This window comes from Ictidomys tridecemlineatus, chromosome 3 (assembly GCF_052094955.1).
Source record: "Ictidomys tridecemlineatus isolate mIctTri1 chromosome 3, mIctTri1.hap1, whole genome shotgun sequence".
In the NCBI taxonomy this organism is placed as follows: domain Eukaryota; kingdom Metazoa; phylum Chordata; class Mammalia; order Rodentia; family Sciuridae; genus Ictidomys; species Ictidomys tridecemlineatus.
In genome coordinates, this window is record NC_135479.1 from 128851759 (window position 1) to 128866794 (window position 15036).

General features: G+C 40.4%; 1 protein-coding gene across 1 annotated transcript in view; it reads right to left on the bottom strand.

The window, feature by feature from the left end:
* The window catches only part of Klhl6 (kelch like family member 6), a 59751-nt gene that overhangs the window by 18542 nt on the left and 26173 nt on the right, over window positions 1-15036 (bottom strand). The window contains exon 2 of the mRNA XM_005331068.5: window positions 11713-11878. Within this exon, the coding sequence (XP_005331125.1) occupies window positions 11713-11878 (166 nt within the window). The remainder of the gene's footprint in view (window positions 1-11712; window positions 11879-15036) is intronic.

A 15036-nucleotide genomic window follows, 5' to 3' on the forward strand; every position in this document is an offset into this window, starting at 1 on the left:
ATTAATTGGTAGAATTATTGATTGGCTTCCATATCCCAGTTTAACTTATCATCATCCTCATGAGAATCTTAATCTTTTGTGTTTGGACAGCACTTTACAGATTTTAAAGCAGTGTCATATCCATTATATTATTTAATGCCCATTTTACAGATGAGTTGCCTCAGATGCATCATCAGTCCATTCTTATTTGTTGTTCTATGGAGCTTAGCTTTTATCAAGTCCAGTCTCCTATCTTCCCTCTTTGTCCACTGGGCCCCTTGAAGAGTCGAGTTCTCAGTGTGCTTGGGCAGGTCTATTAATGAAAGGAGAGGAAAGTGAAAGGCTGAGAGGAAGGGCATGGTGGAGAAGGCAGGCTCTGGTGAGAGGATGGATGGGACAGATCTGGCCAGGCAGGGGTGAAGTGTGCAGAGGAGAGATCTGGTGATAGGATATGGGGTGGAAGGGACATAGGACTGTGGACTCTGAGGGAAAGGGTAGGTACAGGAGTGGTCTTAGAGTGGACCGAGTTGACTCAGGTTCAGAGCATCCTGGAGACATGCATCCCTGACTTTCTGAATTGATCTCAACTGCAAAATATAATCTTTCCATATCAGACCACATCTTCCCACTGTCCATTTAGAAAATATTTCCCTGGGATTCAAAGTAAAGTTGGAGAAAGCACAACTTCTGCCTCAGTCCCCTTGTCTGTGGCTCCAACCGCTCTGCTCCTCGCTTGAGCAACTGTGTCAACGGTTGAGACCCAGAAGTCTAACACCTGTTCAGTTGTTTGCAGATTTTCAATTCAAAGAACAAAAATACACAACCGAGACCAAGTATCACCGAGCCCTCAGAACTTGCCGCTAGAGTCCTATCTGGCCCTGCCCATGAAGACATCTGAGAGCTAAAAGGAAACTCTCTTAAACCGCGGCCTCCAGCGTAAGGCACCATATCCACCATGCTAGCTTCACACGAGAGGAAGACAATATGAAGTTAAACAGATATTTCTAGAAATTTAGACCCTCCATAGGGCGCCATTTAAGGCCTGGTAGCATTGGTAGTCTCTAGGAAAGGAACCTAATGGCTAGGTTCAGGGTCAAAGGGAGAATTACTTTTCATTGTTTACCCTTTTGTAGCCTCTCTCATTGTGTATAGGAATTACCTTTTTAAAATAGACAAAGTTTCTCAGGAGCAAAGACCATAACAGGAAATACACAAAATGCTAATAATGATTGTAGATAAAATGTTTTGACTTTTTAATATTTTGCTGTATAGACAATGTTTTCCATACCAAACATGACCATTTTAAAATCAAGGAAAACTTATAAAAATATTTTCTTATGGTTTTAAAGTACACAATGAGAAAAAAATCAACTTAAATGTAAAAAAACAAAACAAAGACACCTACTATATGCCAAACTCTTTATACTAAGAGTTATTTAATCATCATAATAACATGATGAAATAGATATTTGGGATCATTCCTTGTTTACAGATGAAGCTATAAGAAATAGAGCCAGGGCTGGGGTTGTAGCTCAGTGGTAGAGTGCTCACCTAGCATGCATGAGGTACTGGGTTCGATCCTCAGCACCCACATTTAAAAAATAATAATAAAGATATTGTGTCCATCTAAAACTAAAAAATAAGTACTTTTTTAAAAAAAAGAAATAGAGTAAAAGAATGAACTAATCTCATCTAATTCCAAAACTGTGTGTTTTTGCATTATTTCAAGGTGCCTCAGGTCAAATAACATGTGGAAGATGGCAGGGGGACAGGGACTGGTAGATCATTTGTACACTTCACTGCAGAGCTCAATCTAATCTGCCCCAACACAGGAAAGATGGACCAACAAGATGCCATTTCCATCCCTGTGTGACACCCATTGATAAACAAAAAAGGAAACAGAGACAAAATCAAATCAAGTACTAAAGCCCATGCTTGTTAGAAACATTGATCCAAGCCTGTCTCTTTCCACTCTGAAACTGTTAATTCAGCCATTAATCTACCTGTTCATAAACCAATATATATTGAGTATCCATTAAGTTGGACATTCTTGACTCATGCTAGATTCAGATGGTTCCTGGGACATGAGAGCTGATAGACCAGAGGAACAGAAGACACTAATCAATTAATCACACAAAGAATGTACAATTACAACTGTGACCAGTGCTGTGTACCCAAGTCCAGTGAGTCCACTGTCTGAAACCAAAAATAGTCCTCCTCCAACCCCTCAAAGCCATCCACAAGCTGGCTCTTGACATCACCATGACCCTCCCTCACAGTACTGCAGCCACAGCTAGACCCGTTGCCTCACCTCCAGACATTCCCTGAGAATCCCTGTTGTGCCTTCTGATGCTCACGCCATCTGCTTGGCCTGCACAATCCTGCTTTTCCAAGACTCTGTTAAAATCCCACATTCCTCAAGAGCCTGACTTTTAAGGAAAGACTCAGAATAGCTCGCCTGACTTTTCAACACAGGTTCCTTTTAAGTTTACCCAAGAAGGAGGAAGAGGTGATGATACTTGATGACATTACCATGCTGAATATCGAAGACCTTCATAGGGATGTTTTCTTCACTCATAGGTATTAAAGCAGAGACCAGTGGTTTGGCTTCAGACAGTCTGTGAACCCCTACAAGTATACACAAACCCTTGTTTGTGCATGTAGCATTTTTCTGAGAACTGAGTTTTCAGAGGACATTGAGTTACTCCCTGGTATCCATCCACCTGAGGACAGAGCCAGCAAATGAGGGAGAGCCACATCGAGAGAAATGGAGCCCTGTCTGGTCAGGCTGGGCTTGGAACCTTCCCCAACTCTGGACATTTTAAATTCTGGGTCAAAATTGTGTAAAAAGAAAGGAGGGGGCTGGAGATGTGGCTCAAGCGGTAGTGCGCTAGCCTGGCATGTGCAGGGCGCTGGGTTCAATCCTCAGCACCACATAAAAATAAAATAAAGATGTTGTGTCCACCGAAAACTAAAAAATAAATATTAAAAAAAAAGAAAGGAGGGAAATGGAAAATTGGGGGATGGAAAGGAAGTAGACAAATTCTACCTCTCTATGGAGTTTTTTCCCCCCTCTTTGATAGCTTCCAATTCCCCAACACAAAGTGAATTCTTCTCTCTGCTCCACTAGGTTATACCTGCCCCTTCTGTGAAGCACCTGTGTTCTGCCTTGCACTCTGGCCAGTTGAGACTAGCATCTCAAAGGCAGGTTCTAGGTCATATTTGTGTTTTTATTTCCAGCAGCAACAAAAGAAGAGAAAAGGGGGAAGGAGAGATAGAAGGAACCATTTCTCAGACACCTAGCATGTACTAAGATCTGTGCTAGACACTTTTCTATCTGTTATTTCATTCAACAAGTAAACAAAGAGGATATTAGTATTAGCATTTGTATAGAAAAAAGAATCAAGAATTCAGAGTTAAGAATGTTGCCCGAGGGCTGAAGTTTTGGCTCATTGGTAGAGTGCTTGCATGTGAGGCACTGGGTTCAATCTTTAGCATCACATTAAAAAATTAAATAAACAAAATAAAGGTATTGTGTCCATCCACAAATATATATATATATATATACACATACATACACATTACATACACACACATATATATATCATATATATATAGATATATAGATATAGATATAGATATAGGTAAAGAGAATGTTGCCTGAAGTCATTCAACTAGTGGCAGCAAAATGATCCTCACAATCTCTGCTTACAGGCTTAGGAGAGCAATTCTGAGGCCCTGTGTTCAGTCCCCAGAACTACGTATAAGTGTTCACACGCAGGTACATGCACACACATGCACACACCCCCATGCACACGCATACACAGTTTCTTCTTGCTAACTCTCCTCACTCAACATTACTCTGACAGTGTACCGTGCACTGTCAAGCTAACAAAATGCCAGAAGAATATCAAACAGCTTTATGAACACAGGGTGGGCAGGGGGCTCCAGGTTATCTATGTCTCCCCAAAATATGTTTTAATAACACTTTTGAGTGTCAGCATCCCATGATCCTGACCAAAAACTAGAAATTGGTTGATGTGATGTGCAGGGCAATCATGAGAACAAGAATTTATTTTTTAATACTTTTTTTTTTTTTTTTTGCTTTGCCACAAGATTTTGCAAGACCTTAGGGTAAATGTTCTTTCTCAGAGTATACCCATGACACATGAACTTGTTAGAGCTGAGATGACAGACAATAACAACAAACTGCCAACTTCCTGTTTTGGGAGACATGTGAACAAAAGGCTGCATACAGCCAGCACCTGACTCTCTTTCAGAGAGACCAAAAATATGATCAAAGAAACCACTTGAGACATGACTGCAGTTCCCATGAGAAATATCTGTCCCAAAGAGGCAGATATATTTGTATTTCCAGCAGCAACTAGCAAAAGGTCTGGCAAAAGATATATTTGTATTTTGTCTTTTGAAAAACATCTTGCTATTCAGATTATATGTCTGCTTTTAATTGGATTACATTTTAAGGTTTTTTGAGTTCCTTTTATATTCTGGATATTCATCCTCTGTCAGATAAGTAATTTGCAAATATTTTCCTCCATCTATAGGTTGTCCCTTCTCTCTATTGATTGTTTCCTGTGATATACAGAAGCTTCTGAGTTTGATAAAACCCCATCTAGCTAATTTTACTCTTCCTCAAAAAAATAAAAATAGATCCAGCCATCCCACTTCTTTTTATATATCAAAAGGAAATGAAATCAGTTTACCAAAGACATACCTGCATGCCCATGTTCATTGAGGCACTATTCACAATAGTTAAGATGGAATCAGCATAGATGCCCATTGACAGGTGAATGGATAAAGAAAATGTGGTATAAATACACAATGGAGTACTACTCAGTCTTAAATAAGAATGAAATTCCATCGTTTTCAGCAAGATAAATAGAACTTATGCAGAAAGATAAATATTTTGTATTTTCATATGTGGAAACTTTGAAAAATCAACCTGGGATTACTAGATTGAGAAGGGGTAAGGGAAGGGTGAAAAAATTGGATTTAATCAGTGCATGCTGGATGCCTATATGAAAATATCACACTAAATTCCATTAATATATATAGTTTACAAATGTTAATAAAAAATTTAAAAAGAGGATGTACCCTATGTTTCTCATCTCCAATCTCCTCTTCCCTTCCCCTTTACATTCTCCAAAACCTTAAGACCTTAGAGACTTCTCCCACGTGATCCTTCATCTCCCTTGAGGTGCCTACAAATCCGCTCCACAGTAACTGAAGTATTATTTTAGTCCAAATCAGCATTCCATCAACCCTAATGACTAAGTGGCCTTGGAGTTACTGCCCCCAGTCCCTTAGGATGCTCTCATCCCCCTCCTTTCAGTCCTTGCTTTAATCTTATTTGAGAGGTCTGCTTGTTCCTGGAAGCCATAAGGAGAGGGCAGGAAAGAAAGGAGGTAAGACCTGCAAAAGACCCACTCACTAAGGTGGGACAAGTGCAGAGAGACGCTGCCTGGAGTACTTTCCCCTCAACCCTTCCACCACTTGTTGAACTCTTACCCAGTCTGTGAGGTCCAGTCAATGTTCCTCCTTCCTGTCTGGAATGTGTTTGGATCAGCCACTGGGTGAGAGCACTTTGGGAATCTTTGTTTAGAGGCTTTGGGAGTAGGGGTTAGAAGCCTAATATGGAGTCAGAAGTTCTAGATTTAAACTCCAGATCATAGCTTCACCACTTGATGAACTGAACTGTCTCTGAGCCACAGTTTCCTCATCTGAAAAGTGTTAAGACTTTATCCAGATAACAGTAAAGAAATAGTTAAGCCAGGAGCAGTGACGCACACATGAAATCCCAGCAGCTAGGGGGCTAAAACAAGAGGATCACAAATTCAAAGCCAGCTTCAGTCACAGTGAGACGCTAAGCAATTCAGTGAGACCTTGTATGTAAATAAAATACAGAATAGGGCTGGGGATATGATATATGAGTTCAATCCCTGGTACCAAAAAAGAAAAAAAAGAAATAGTTGAGCTGATTTTCTTACCTAGGGTGATCAGCTACTCCAGTGTTAAGTGGATATAATCTAATCTGTGGGTCCCCCGTCAATGACAACAGAAATCTATTTGCACATTACCTACTTTTTACTATGTGTGTGGCGCTTAGTAGATACTTTAAATTGAAGCACTTTATTGGTATTAGCGTGTGGAATTCTTCCTCCTCTACTCATCCATGACATTTCTAAGAGCCAGGCCAAGTAATATTCATTGAGTTCTTAAGTAATTTATGAGGAAGTCCTACTCTGTAGTAATAAACAAGAATGACACATTCACATATTCATTCACACATTCACTCATCCAACCAATATTTATAGAGTGTCTACTATGTTCCATGGATTAGAAAGTCAGGAGCCAACCTAGGCAATTGGTTCGGCCACTGGCCACAAGACTGTCTTCCACATTGGTCTCATGAGCATTCATTTGTCACACACAGAAGAACTAACTAGAAAATAAGCAATGTTGGAATCTTCACCAAAGTCTCCTCAAATGGTCACCATGAAAAGAAGTCATGTCGCTGCTCTTAGGGTACCATGGAGGTATCATGTGACTCTTCCCAGGCCAGGCAAGATGACCAGCATCCCCCTTTCTTTCCCACAGAGAACCACCTGTGTTGATTTTTGGTTTTTGTTTTTCTTCTTCTAAGCTGCTGCTTCTAACCAACTGCTCTGTATTTTAAAAATCTTTCTCTTCCAAGATTAAATACAGGATATGGCCACCCTGACCTTACATCTTCTTACTGCCTTGTAGATAAGCTCCCAAGCCCTGATTTTTGTTTTCATGAGTTTTTATAAGAAAATGAAAAAGTGAAAGTAAATGAGTAAAAACAAAAGTAATGAGCATGGTGAAGTTCTCCAAGATTGAGAAATTTTTCCAACTTTATACAATCATTGTCCGGTGTCTATAGCTTCTTCCTGGCTGCTTACCTAGAACTCAGAGACTGGAGGTCCAGTTAAGGCACCCTGCTGGGTGATATTCATCTCAAAGACATCATCTCACAGAAAAGGATCCCTGGTCCTTTCCTTTTAGATGTCTCTCTTACCTTTATCTCTCCAAAAAGTACTCAGAGAAAAGCTGTTTCTCCTATAACCAACCAATAAATTTTGGTCAGCTTGCTTCAAAAGTCCTGTAGTAAGTAGATCAGTCAGTACTTGTACACAGTTCCTGACAGGAACTGTCCCATGTCAAGCCATACCCGATTGGTTTGAGCCACCAGTCTGCACACTGGCCAGCAGCTAATGAAGTTGCTCTTCCCAAACAGCAAGTGTTAACTGACTTGGTCAACGATTTGGCCCTTTGTGGACTGGAAAATTCTGGGAAAAACACAATTGATGGGTAACAGAAAGAGACTAAGAGAAGACATAAAGGGACAGGCAGAAAACAAACTGAGTCACCTCTGTGGTGTGAAGAAACCTTTACTATCAGGTGGGGTGGGGGACATGAGAGAATCTCACAGCCATTGATTTCAGTTCAACAAAGGAGGTGCTGGCTTCTGTGAGTGTTCAAAAATGATCATAAATATCACAGCACACTTTTCTTTACCTATGACTGAGTTAATTGAAATAAAGCATCTGTTCACTTCATACCATGTGGACATGATAAAAAAAATAAATAAACTTAAACATGGTACTTTATAATCCTAATTTGGGGTGGGGGGTAAAACACCAAAAAGATTTAGGGATGTTGTCAGGAATGGTGGTGCAGGCCTGTAATCTCAGTATCTCAGGAGGCTGAGGCAGGAGAATTGCAAGTTTGAGGTCAGTCTTGGCAACTTTGTAAGGCTAGGGATGTGACTCAGTGGTTAAGCATCCCTGGATTCAATCTTTAGTACCAAAAAAAAAAAGAAAAAAACTTAGGGATTCTTAGGGAAATGTTCTTGTAGCTCAGTGTCAGCCAGTTTATCCAAGGCACAAACTATGCAAAGTAAAGTAAAAATTAACACACAAATTATGGGAAGAGACTTTTCTTCAGCATCTATTATATGTCCAGTACTTTGCAAACATCATCTCATTGGATCCTCACAATATCGCTCCTTGGAAGGAGAGCTAATTTTACAAACAACTTAATTTTTACATCTTAATTTTACAAACAAGAAAGCTGAGGCTCAGAAAAGTAACTTGTCCACAAGCACACAGCAAACAAATGGCTGGCTTGGGGTTTAAACCCAAATCTGCTTGACTCTGAACCCATGGTTTTTCCCCTCTACCCTCTCTGCCTTATTTGAGACCATTATGGAGAACATGTCCCATCTCAGGAGACTTTAATAATATTATATGCTATTGAAAACACAAGGCTCTACACACACCGACCTATAACAATCTCCAAAATATATTATAAAACAAAGCAGGATGTGAAATAGAGTATACCAACATCTGTGTCTGGAAAATGAGAGCAATGAATGGGACTGGTATATGTGTATATCGTCTTGTATGCACCTAGAACAGAAAAAACTGCAAGACCTCACTAAGAGTGACAATGGCGAACCCTCACTGCCTTCCCTTCAGCCTTCCTGAAATTGGACATGGGCATGTTTAACCCATTCCAAAGAATAATTCTTTTAAAACTATGAAGTGATTTCAGTGACCTATTAATTTTTATCCTTCACATATGAAAGGAGTCCCAGTTTGTTTTTTCAAGTTTGACTTTCTTTTTTATTTTTTGTGACCAGTTTTTCATATCTGAGACTTCGTAGCAAGTAGTCCAGAGAAATCAGTAGATTAAATGGAGACCCAGAAGTCCACAGAGTGTTTCTCTAGTTTTCTTAAAATAGCCTTAGGGAGAAACTTAATTTTTTTTTCTTAGAAAGAGATTTGGAAAAATTTTAAGATTGGATTACCAGAGTAGAGGAATCAACAATGAACAGAGCTTGTCCTGTCTCTATCCTATCTTCCTTCTCCCACTTCTCTTGTTAAAACCAACCTCTCTATTGAGGCTCATCACCTGGAGAAGATGGGGAAAGAGGAAGAGGAGGAAGCAAAGGAGGAGATGGAGAAGGGAATTGAAGAAGAAAATATTTAATGCCAAAATAATTCCAGATATATAAATATTTAAATATCAAAGCTGTAAATACAAAAGATTAAATGAAGTTATAAGTGAATAAGCATAAGAAAAAGCAATGGAAGGCCCTTCTAAATAAGCCCTTCTAAAAATGTACACCAAAAGCAAAAAAATAAGGAAATGATGAATAGATCTGACTAAATACTTTTGTACGTGGAATAAAGCTGTAATTAAAAATTATGAGTCAAATGACCAGTGGCAAATATTTTCAAAAGACATTATAAAAGATCATAGTCTTTAATATCATAAGAGTTTTTATCTCTTGAAAAATCACCCAAAACTGAAAGGAGAACAAAAAACAGAAACATAAAACACCATCCTCAATGAAACCAGGCGGCACCAGTAACCCCAAACCACAGAAAACAAGAGACTGGCAAGTGACTCTGCTGAGAGGGAAGGTCAGGCCTAAAGGGGAACAAGCTTGCCCCTCTGAACCCAAAAGAGCAGGACTATTGAGGTCTTATGGAAGAAGGAAGGCCAGGGTAGGCGCCACTGACAGCAGGGGGACAGATGAAGAAGTTCCTGTGCCTCCTTTCACCCCCTAACTTCTTATGGTCTAATAATTCCTATCCCACTCCCACTAGAAAAGATTTAATTTCTGGAGAAAGAGGCTGTAGACTCAGGGACACCAGAACCTGAGGAAGACACATGCAGGCATCATATTGAAAATATAGGGGTTAAATGAAGATGATTTGCACACAACACACACACACACACACACACACAAACACACACACACACACAAACTAATACATGTAGTTGGCTTATAACCCTGGAGCAGGAGAAAAGAGCCTTATCTGGAGAAACTGAGCAATCCTAGGAAAAGCCCAATAGGTTCTAACATTTGGGAACCCCCTATAAAAGGAAAACTGGCAGGCTAGCTGAGAGCACTGGAAAAACTCTCCTGTCCACTGGCCTTCCACCCTGGCCTACGTACACTGAGCTTCAAACTAGCATATCAAAGCCTCTATCCAAAACATGACTAGATTACCAAGAATCAAATCATCAGAGGGTATTTGAAGAAACCCTCTGTGGAGGGTGGAATGTTGGGCCCCCAAAAGTTATGTTCATGCCATAATCCCCAGAACCTATAAATACTACCCTGTGTGGCAAAGGAGTGAATATTACTTATATGCCACATGACATGATTAAGGCAAGGAGCTTGAGAGGAGGTGTTTCTCCTCAGCATGGTACCTAAATGTACTCAGATGTACCTTTATAAAACACAGACACCTCCAGGGGACCTGTGGACAAAGAAGAGGCAATGTGGCCACAACTGCAGAGATTAGCTGTGGTCATGATGGAAGAAATGCCAGAACCCACCAGAAACTGGAAGGGGCAAAGAAATTCATCCCTAGAGCTTCCAGAGGGAATAGATCCCTGCAGACACCTTGATATTGAACTTCTGGCTGCCAGAACTCCAAGAGGATACATTTCTGTTGTCCTAAGCCACCTTTGCCTCCAGGTCAAACTGCCCCCCTCCTTTCTCTCACAAAGATACCAGCTATTATAGTCTTATCTCAAGATATTTAATTACATCTGCAAAGACCCTCTTTTCAAATAAGGTCATATTCACAGGTCTAAGGATTAGGACTCAGACATATCTTTCTAGGGAACATAACCCAATTCACTACAGAACTATTTATATGAACTACTTCAAAAATCCATAATTATTCCTTCAGTTTTTCATATCTGTTTCCAAATGACTTCCAAAAAAATTTCTACACACTTCCACCAGCAATGAATGAAAGTGTCTATTTTCTCTCGGTTTTGCAAATACTAAAAAGTATGCTGTATATACATATTGTATATGTTTCTGATAAGTCTCAACATCCAAGCAATGAGACAGTCTCTGCCTGAACCCATTAGACTCAATTTCAATGGTGTGACCTTCGACTCAGGTAAAGATGGTGACTTGGGATGGGACCCCTGATATAATTGTGGATGCAACTGACATCATCTATGGGTCTAATTATTTATGAAGTTAAATATAATTATTGTAACCACATTGAAGCCAACATAATTGGATGGGAAGGAATACATGTTATATTAAAATTAAACTTAATTCTGAGGGTTTTCAACGATACCCCATATTTTTCAGTCTTGTTCTTTCAGTCACTAGACAGTGTAATCACAACAGGCCCTGCTTCCCCCAGAACTTAGACATCACTGCCTGAGAAATTGCATGGTATTGTAGCAAGCATGTGAACCCTGGAATCAGAAAACCCAGGGTTCAAATCACAGCCGTGTCAATCATTCTCTGAATGGCCTTATTTTCCCTGGTCATGAATGGGGAAGTAATCACCTTTCCAGGTTGTGCTGAGAGTCATAGGTTATGCATATGAAGCACTGGCTGCAGGTCTGTCTCCAGTTAGACTGTTGCAAGATGTGTCATTGTGCCTGCAGTCAAGAACCATGTCTACGTTCTAGGCACCCAGATCCCCTGACTTCATCTCATGAAGGAGTCAATGTCCCATCTCACCACCTCTCATAAATTTTCTAAATGAACATCTTCTGACTTTCAAGTAAGCACAGGCCCAGCTAAGTGTGTGTGTGGTGGGGTGAGATACAGGCCTGGGAGCCAGTCCAGGTAGGTCTCTGGGGACTACTGCTTTCACCTGCCTAAGAGAAGAGCACCAAGTCCCTTTGTTCACACACCTGGAAGAGGTTGGCAGCTTCCAGGACCCGCTGGACGTTCTGCTTGGTGATGAGCGCCTTGCTGGTGTATGTGTAGTCCAGGAGTGTGTGCATGGTCTCAGCATCCACCCCTTTAATAATGATCCTCTTCTCATACTTTTCCTTTAAGTCATTGCAGAACATGGCCCTGGAAGAAAGATGAGTGAATATGAATACTCCTAGGACCCTTGATTCCAGACCTAAAGAGATCCCTTTTTAGACTTGTCTGTCCTCCTAGAACAGTGGGGGTCCCCAAGATCAGAACCCTGGCTGTGGCTGTTTTTCCAGCACCCACCACACATCAGACATTTATTCAGCGCTTCCTGAACTGAAATGTCCTGCTCTGCCAAGGCTAACTGAGGTCCCCAAGACCAGTTTCAGATCTATTTTATGGACTTAAAATGCTGGGGATCCTTCTTGGGAAATTTCAAAGCCTCATCTGTTCTTTCCTTCTTATTGCTCAGTACCAAACAGGGGATTTTTTGATGTTTATTTTATTTTTTAGTACTGGGGATTGAACCCAGGGGCACTCTACCACTTAGCTATAAACCCAGCCCTTTATATTTTTTTGTTTTAAAACAGACTCAGGCTGGCCTCAAATTTGTGATCCTCCTGCCTCAGTCTCCTGAGTAGCTGACTCAGTTCTCATACAAGCTCTCCTGTGGCCTGAACTTAGCCTCACCATTCAGAACCCAGCTTCCCTCCAACAGTGCAAATGGCTCTTGCAGCTGCCCCTCAGCCCAGAGGTTGAACACTTGTCCATGGATTCCCTGGACCAGAACTCCTCAAGGTCATTTCTCTGTCTCTTTTTTGGCCCTGATCCTCCCTAGGAATGAACTTTGCCTCTATCTTGAAAGCAGGGGAACAGGATTGAAAGAATGTTGATTTTAGCATCAGATGAATGAGGGTTTGAACATCAGCCCTCCCAATTCAAAAATGGGACGTGTTTTTCATTTCCATGAGCTCCAGCTTTCTCATCTGTAATGGGGCTTTAAGAGCTATTTTTAAAGTTTGTTAAGGATTAACTCATTAACTAATAGATAAGAGGAAACATGGGCTTTTTTTTTTTTTCACCCAATACCGGGCTCATATGTGAATTGATCCTGCTCTTTAAGTTTTTTTGTGTGTGTGTGCTGCTAGTCCTCAGGGAATTTGTATGAGCAATTTTGTTTATTTTTAAAATGCATTTAAATCTTACTATGCTTCTGGAAAGATTTCTGAAATTCTGTAACCAAATTCTGTTTAAAGGTGCCAAAAATATGGCAAGATTACGTAAATTTAAAATAGGAGGGAAGACAATAGAAAACCATGAATGGGAACATGAAACTAATCTGTGACTGAGGTCAAAATGCCCACCACGTGGCTGCAGCACCATCATCACAGGTGGTTCAGTCTACACATAAGAAATGCAATTCGGTCATATGCACAATTTCATAATCCTTGTGATAGATATTTTTAAAACAGATCCAAATGCTTAGAAGAATTATGATTGTTAGCATTACATTCTAGATGGAATTTCTCTTGCGGATGAATAACAGCCTCACAACATTCTTACCCCATGAGTCTGATCCTTAATAGCTGTAGCTGAGACAATTCCTTCAGCCCATTCCTACAAAAACCTGTTCACTCTTTGTGGCCCTTCCAGTAGATATGAGACCTCAGAAATTCGACAAGCTAAGAAAGCACAGCTTGTAAAAACCACTCCTTGGAGGTGCTGGAATTCAATTTCTTTCCATTCAACATACACTTATAGAACACTTACTTTATATAGAATACTGGGATAGGAATGAGAGGGGTTTAAATATTAAGCAGTGCTCTGAAGTGAATTGTAACCCCCACTCCCTGATCATACATTGAAACTCTAACCTCCAATGTGACTATATTTGGAGATAGGTCTTTAGGAGGTAATTAAGATTAAAAGAGGTCAAAAGATTGAGATCCTAATCTGATAGTATTGTTAACCTTACAAGAAGAAGAAAAAGAGCAGAATCCACCGTCCCCCTCTCTTTCTCCCTCTCCACCATGTAAAGACACAGCAAGAAAGTGACCAGCTGCAAGCCAAGAAGAGAGCCCCCACCAGAACCCAACCACACTGGCACCCTGATCTCACTTCCAGCCTCCAGAACTGTGAGAAAGGACATTTCTGTGGGTTAATCCACCCTTTCTATGGTCTTTTGTTATAGCAACCAAGGTAAGATGGATTTGGTTGCTAAGAAATGGGGCGTTCCTATGACAAATAATTAAAAATATGAAAGCTGGTTTGGGACTGGGTAATGGGTGGAAGCTGGAGGGGTTTTGAGGTGAATGCTATAAAAAGCCTAGATTGCCTTGAACAGAATGTCCATAGAAATAAAGGCATTAAAGGTCTTTCTGGTGAGATCTCACATGGAAATTAAGAACATGTTATTGTACATTGGAAGAAAGATGTTGCTCTCATAAATTGGCCAAAAAACAAACAACAAAAAAAAAAAACCCTCAACACTACAGTATTCTAGTATTTTGTAGAAGGTAGAACTCTTACGTGATTAAATAGATATTTAGCTGAGGCAATTTCTGAGCAGGGTTGAGGAACAGCTTTCCTTCCTACTGCTTAGTAAAACGAAAAGGGAGAGCAATTAATTGGAGATGGATTTTTAAGCAAAAAAGGAACAGAAATTAAAGACTAGGGAAATTCTCAGCATACCAACATTATAAAACATGAGAAAGCATGCTCTGAAGGGAGCACCAAGGGCTATCATTTGATAAAATGACCTGGGGTGATAAAATACTTACGGGATTACATGAAACATTGCCAGTTAGAACTGAAGGGATGGAGGCTGGGGAAATGAGGAAAAGCTATTGAACTTGGACTTGATGGTGGGGGACAAGATGATTCAGGTACTCAACTGCCAACATGCACTATTCCTCAAGAGGAAAAAACAATCACTGGAGGGTGATTTAGAGATAGAGAATCAGGGCCACCTGGTTCAATAGGTGGGACAGCCTCTGTCAAAGCTTTGGGGACAGGACTCCCACTTACAGGCATGGGAGTGATACTGCAACCTCCTTGGATCTGGAGGGCACAGCATCAAACCAAAGAAGATTATTCTCAATCCTTAAAATGAAATGTGATTTACCTTTCTAGGTTTGGCCTTTCCTTGGGAACCACCACCTCTTCCATCTTTCCTATTTCTCCCCTTTGGAATGAGAATATCGATCCTGTCCCACTATTGTATTTTGGTTTTACAGGTTCACAACTGCAAAGAAATTTTGTCTTAAGATGAGTTGTTCTTCAAATCTCACCCAAATCGGAGTTATATGATATTT